The 6,863-nt window shown below is 42.3% G+C and overlaps 1 protein-coding gene across 1 annotated transcript; it reads right to left on the bottom strand.

The window, feature by feature from the left end:
* Positions 1 to 315: 315 nt before the first annotated feature.
* On the bottom strand, positions 316 to 6,814 carry LOC117451552 (glycerophosphodiester phosphodiesterase 1-like). Its single transcript, XM_034089911.2, has 6 exons — positions 6,430 to 6,814; positions 5,333 to 5,508; positions 4,939 to 5,044; positions 4,577 to 4,669; positions 4,075 to 4,286; positions 316 to 1,465 (listed from the first exon to the last, which is right to left on the bottom strand). The coding sequence occupies exons 1-6, from the start codon at positions 6,688 to 6,690 to the stop codon at positions 1,318 to 1,320; spliced, it is 996 nt and encodes a 331-aa protein (XP_033945802.1). The 5' UTR covers positions 6,691 to 6,814; the 3' UTR covers positions 316 to 1,317.
* Between the last annotated feature and the right edge of the window lie 49 nt (positions 6,815 to 6,863).

Below are 6,863 nucleotides of genomic sequence, written 5' to 3' on the forward strand. Positions count from 1 at the left end.
ATTGTAAGGAAATATTTGTATGTATTCATGCAATCTGTGAAGGGCTGGTAAGGGTTTTATTGCTGTGGGGGAGCTGGAACAAGACCCCGCTGTGGTCTCTGGAATGTGATGGGGGGGATGTGTGGATGCTGCAGAGGCTGCAGAAATAGGAGACAGTGAGGGTCAGAGGTGTTTGTTTGAGATGACTGGACCAGTTGTCCTCAAACTCCACCCCCTCCTGTATCATTTGGTATGAAAGCCTATCCGGCTTGCTGTTCTCGCTCTCTCTCCTCGTGCCGCTGGACTGGAGGTCGTGGCGGCCTGTGGGCAGGAGCCAGGAGTAGGCCAAACTCCTGACATTACACATATGATACGATATGGTTGTGTATGGTAATGTATTTGATTGTATTGCATTGTATATTACCATTAAATGGATTATTGTTAAACGGTTACTTGTATGCTCTGGGTTTCCTTCCTGTAAGATAACGGCTTGTGTAGGGACGCGAGGAGATTTAAGAAAGCGGACGAGTTGTCCACCAAAATCTCTTAACAGTGTCTGTCTCATGCAGCATCGGATCCAGTAATGAGTGACCCGGCCGACAGTAAAAAATAAACATATTTATAACTAGTTTAGGTAGTTTGAGAGGTCATTAAAATAGCTAAGGGTGATGATCTGACTTGAATTGTGTGTTTTGCTGCAGCGGGAGGAGCTGCAGGTGAGCAGAGCTGCGTGTCTCCGTCCTGTCAGATTAGATTTCACTCGCGTTTAGGTCCATATCGAGAGAAAGATAAATAATCTGAATACAGGGTGCAGTTTACTTTGACGCGGGGGTGAGCAGCAGAGGTGGGGAGACGCTATTGCCTCATCATTATTGCCTCATCATTATTGCTGTAGATGTTGCACAAACAAATGTAGCATGGTCAATAGCGTCCGGAGCACGATAGCAACTCAGCGATCCGCCATTGTTGTTGTTGTTGGTGGCGAAACACTTCAGCAATGGCGCGGGGTAAGCGGAGGTGAGCAGAAGAGGTGGGGAGAGGCGGGGCTATTGCGCAATCACTATCAGTGATCTGAAAATGTTCGGATAGGGCGTACACACGGAGCCGTTTGACCCCCCAGAGAGTTGCGTATGCCTTTCTATCCACCTTGGGACCTGTTATCGTTTCCTCAGTCGTTTAGTGCCGTATTCGGTCGTCCTCGTGGGGCCGAACGGTCTATATGACACTAAACATGAACGCAAACGACCGAATTCGTCCTCGTGTGGCCGCAGCCATGTGGAAAGTGGAAAACACTTAATCGTGTGTGTGTGTGTGTGTGTGTGTGTGTGTGTGTGTTTATCAGTATTGAGGATCAAAGTCTTCCAGCAGACTGTCGGTCAGGTATCCAATCTTCAGCATGTTTTGGTAGAAGTCTTTCTCCACAGCGGTGTTGACCGTCCAGCCCACCACCTCCACACCTCGCTCTGCCCAGTACTGAACGTAGTCCCTAAGAGAAAGAGGAAAGAGGAAAGAAAATACAGATCAGTAAATACAAGGAACATTCCATAACCAGTAAAACAAAGTTGCATGTACTTAAGAAATAGCTTCACATCCCAAATAAAAAGTGCTAAATCAAAGTACTATTTGTCAGTTACCACAGAATACCTGAAAATAAAGCCACAAAATCGATTTCCACTGGTGATATCCCAAATGAGCTACCTCCGTGCCTTACCACAGCATCTGGCACTATATCAGACAGGGCTACTATGCTCAATTGTTTTAATAAGCATTTTGTGTCTTGTGGCTCTCTGTTTGGCTGTGTGGCTCCTGTGAACGCTCCAATCCTTGACTCTGAACAATGTGGTCTGGAAAACCCTTTCAGTTTTACTCCTTTAACTGTTGGTATTGTTCATGAAGCATTATCCAAGTTAGATCCTAGGAAACCGGCTGGCCCGGACAACGTAGAACCTTTCTTTTTAAAGATAGCTGCAGATTTTATTGCTCCACCTCTTACTTCTCTTTTTAACCTCTCCCTCAGCACGAACACAATTCCAAAAGTATGGAAGTCTGCTTATGTCTTGCCTTTACTGAAAGGAGGGGAGGCAACTATTTTAAATAACTATAGGCCAATCTCTAAGTTGTCAGTTCTGGCTAAGGTGCTCGAACGCTTAGTGAGTGAACAAGTAAAGGAGTTTTTATGTATAAATGATATCCTGTCTAAACATCAGTCAGGATTCAGAAAGAAACACAGCACCATCACTGCGACAATGAAAGTGGTAAATGACATTACTACTATTTTAGATAATAAGCAGAGTTGTGCAGCTCTGTTTATTGACCTTTCCAAAGCGTTTGACACCGTTGATCATCGCATCTTAAAGCAGAGGCTACTCAGTATTGGCATATCCAGCCATGCAGTGGGGTGGTTTGTGAACTACCTCTCTGAAAGGTCCCAATGTGTTCACTTTGATGGGCTGTCTTCTGAGTGGTTAAACATTTCTAATGGTGTACCACAAGGTTCTGTTTTAGGACCACTTTTATTCTCCATATATATTAACAGTGTAGGTGATAATGTGGATGAAGCTACTTTACATTTTTATGCGGATGATACTGTGATGTATTGTGCAGGTCCCTCCATTAAAGAGGCTGGTGTTAAATTACAAGCTGTTTTTAACACTATTCAGACTCAGCTCTCTGAACTAAAGCTTCTTTTAAATGTGGATAAAACCAAGGTAATGCTCTTTTCAAAAGCAAAAAAGACACCAGAGCCTGTTTTAGATATTGTAACTACGCAAGGAACAAAACTTGAAGTTGTTGCCTGTTACAAATACCTTGGTATCTGGCTTGATGATTGTCTCTCTTTTAAACTTCATGTCAATAACCTGCTAAAAAAACTGAGGGTTGGGCTAGGTTTCTTTTTCAGAAACAAGTCCTGTTTCTCGCTTGAGGCCAGGAAAAGGCTAGTCACTGTGACCTTTTTACCTGTGCTGGACTATGGGGATTTGTTGTATATGAATGCACCTGCCAATTACCTGAGCAAATTGGATGCTGCGTATCACAGTGCTCTGAGATTTGTCACAAATTGTAAAGCGCTTACTCATCACTGTACACTGTATACCAAGGCAGGTTTACCATCTCTCTCTGTACGGAGGCTCAGTCACTGGTACACTTTTATCTATAAAGCTTTGTTGGGTAAACTCCCGTATTATATCTGCTCGCTGATAACACAGACAGTTGCAAGCAGCTATTGTCTGAGGTCACATGATGTGGTCTTGTTGGATGTGCCAAGAGCAAGGACTGTCTTCGGTAAGACAGCTTTTATGTGCGCAGCTCCACTTGCTTGGAACAATCTTCAGCAAGAATTGAAACTGAGCAATCTCATTCCTCTGCATGTTTTTAAAGCTAGGCTAAATGAAATGCTTGCCGATACAATGGGCACTTGTAAATGTCTATAACTATGTATCCTGTAAATATAATGTATAATGTCCTTTATTGTTTTATGTTTCATGTGGAACCTATATGCTGCAGGTCTCCCTTGAAAAAGAGATCTATGATCTCAATGGGACCAATCTGGTTAAATAAAGGTTTGAAATGAAAGTGATCCTTTAAACAAGGTAGTGTCCTCTTATGACTTGGGATGACTTGATCATATCAACACCCAGTTTTTAATCAAACTCTTATCACATTAGCAAAATCTTAAATCTCTATTTGAATCTTTTTATGTTGCCATTTTATTATTTGCAAGTGACTAAAGGCTACAAGATGTCAATTACTTTTTGTTGGCAGAGAAGACTTTAATCTTCTTGATGTTGGGAGCCCTTGCTGTGGTGGCTATTATAATTTTAGCAGTGTTTTATATGTTGCTGTTTTGATTTATAATTTCCTATATGCCTAGGCGGACACCCAGCCATTGATTATGTCTGATTTTCTAACAAAACATCGATGCAAAATCAACCAGTGTTCATTTATAGACAGGAACATATTGCTTAGTGAGGCCCAACTAGCCTCTTTTAAGATCATATGCAAACAAAAAAGATTCTTCTTAACATCCTGTAGGACTATCTTAAACCCCATGACTTGCTTTGTGACTGTGCCTTCTAACTATAACATTTGACCTACAGTGAGATGTAGTCCTTCTGCATGAGGATGGCTGAGACACCGCAGAGTTTCCACAGTATGTGGTGGTGGGCCCAGTCCAACAAGATGTCCAGAACCCCCGTCCACACCTGACCCGAGATGGACAGGGACCGGGGGGCGCCGTCGGTGAAGCGGCTCAGTCTCCAAGGGCGGTGGATGAGAGCTGTGACCACGTTGGGGTCCGTCTGACGCATCTATGGGTAACAAAAGTGTAAAAGTCAACACAATACAGTCAAAATGAGGAGGGTGTGGCTCTTTTGATACTTTTATTAAAATATGTGTGATGGTTCAGTTTAAAGCAGCAACAAACCAGAAAGCCATCTTTAGTGCCATTAATAGAAAATAAAATAGGAGTAATAATGTAAAGAAATAAAGTCAGTAAAAGAAAATGAGAAAAAAGTACCTCAGACAAATCAATAATCATTAAAACAGCTTTCTAAAGTTAATTTTAATTATTTGTGTTGATTACTTAAATATGTGTTACCTTGTAGATTACTTTTGGTTCAAAGGAAGAAACAATGCTGCTATTGTAAAGGACAGGAAACTTCTTATACATCTCATGAAGCACTGAAGCAGCCTGGAAAACAGGAAAACAGATCACATTTCTACACAAGCAGGAAAAAAACAATCAATAGAACTGTATTCATAATAAGTTGGTTCAGTTAAAGATAACTGAAATGAGGGCCTCTTAAAAGGATCAGCACGAAGGTAAATTAAAAGCAATCTGATTGGCCCTCTTTGCTGATTTAGGTTTAGAGTCAGCTAGCGAGTAGTATGGGTCTCTAAGCTCTAATGGTATAAATATATATATATCCATATATTCAAGTCTTATATAATATTCACTACCTTATCAGGTTGACCTTTGACATTGAAGAAGATGGTGAGCTGTTGTCTGATGGATTCCTCCACTGCCTCCTGCAGAGTTGGGACCTTCTCTCCACTGTATTTGTCTCTGGAGAGGAAAGAAATCAAGACGGGTGCAAAAGTGAGGGAAAGTTCCAGTGTATTACGCTTTCATGTTTTAAGTCTGTTTATTTTGCCCCTTTTTTTAGTGTTACATTTTATGAGGAAAGACACTTTCTGAGAGGCAATAGATCACTCATATACAAACTATATTTCTGCAACTCAAACTTTATAGTATGAATGTAATACATAAAGTATGTAATCCCTGTTTAACATGTAGTCCTTCTTTATCTAAGATTTAAATCACACCATTAACAAATGATATAATGCAGCATACCTCAGCCTGTGACGAGCAGCAGCATCTAGTCTCTTAAGCTGGGCCAGCTGCAGTTTGCTAACTGGTCCAGAGCCGTTGGTGGTGCGGTCCACCGTCTCATCGTGCATCAGGACGGGCACCCCCTCTGCCGTGAAGCTCAGGTCCAGCTCCACACCAGTGGCCCCGTTCCTACTGGCCTAAAGCAGGACATCACAGGTGGAAAATTACACAAAAAGACAGCTTTGATACTGTAAATGATTGTAGTTTAAGTGCTTATTTTTTAAATGAATATTTTTGTGAAAATTCAGCAGTTTTTCATTGAAGACTTAATTATTTTTGAAAGCTTTCATCTTATGTGACTGCATGACTCCAAATCAATGCTTTGAATCGTAGCTTTTGTAAAGATTTGAGACTCTTCGATAAAGCAGTAGGCAACAATACATACAGTATTCAAAGAAAAATATAACTAAACACTAAAATCATATCAAAAGAAAGGCCTCTTACTTGTCCATTGTGGTAATATAAATATGCATTTAATTGGTCTTGTTTGGTCACAAGACATGAAAGCTATATATATATTTAGCCATGCCTGTCACTAATATTCAGGAGTCAGCAGGTATTGAAAATAACATTGTTTTTGTGTCATTCAAAAGGTGATTTACTGAGTATCTCTGATGCCCTAGAGTGGGGGCTCGGATATGAGGTAACCATCCTCTGCCATAGACAATATCACATATCAAACTTCACTGCGGTGCATGCAGGACAGTAAAGCACAACAAGCAAGCCGACTCAGCAACTTCAACAAACAGGGAGAAATAATTGTGTGTAGAAATAAACTGAACCAGCAGCAGATGTGGTGCTCTGCTGCTTCAAGGCAACTCACGACATTCAAAGCCCGAGCATCCCATACATAAATCGTTCAAATGGAATTGACTATATTATTTTGGGGACTCCTGTGCTCTTGTAATACTATATTGGTACATCTAATTGGACTAGCTATTATGCAATTGTGTGTTACATATTTGTAGCCATAATTTATCTAGCCTAGTATGCTACTTTTGCTGTTAAACATGCATAGATGTATGTTTCCAGCCAAACACATGACAGATGCATGAGACCTCTCTGATCGCTGCCAAGGTGTTCTCCGGAGCATCATGGCAGCCCCCGCGGTGCGCCACCACCAAGACCCCGCCTGACGGAGCCCCGGGCCGGAGGACACGGCCGGCCTGGTCCGCCGGCACCGGAGGAAACCGGAACATCACCATGAAGACGTATAGGAAAGCGGTGAGGAGAGAGGCCCCCGTGGCGCTCCGCGTGCCCAACACCACGAGCAGAAACAACGCCGAGAAATACACCACCTCATCCCCGATCTGCAGCATCTTAAACGGTATTATGTCACGAACCGTACGGTGGAAGACCCGTCGTTTCAAGCCGTTGTTCTGCCGGTAGCACTCACATGGTGCAGGCAAGCAGATCACACACGCACGCGCACAGACACACACATTTCACATATTGATGGTGCAGAGAATGTATGGGACATGGGAGGAAGGAG

Source organism: Pseudochaenichthys georgianus, chromosome 8 (assembly GCF_902827115.2).
Source record: "Pseudochaenichthys georgianus chromosome 8, fPseGeo1.2, whole genome shotgun sequence".
Lineage (NCBI taxonomy): Eukaryota > Metazoa > Chordata > Actinopteri > Perciformes > Channichthyidae > Pseudochaenichthys > Pseudochaenichthys georgianus.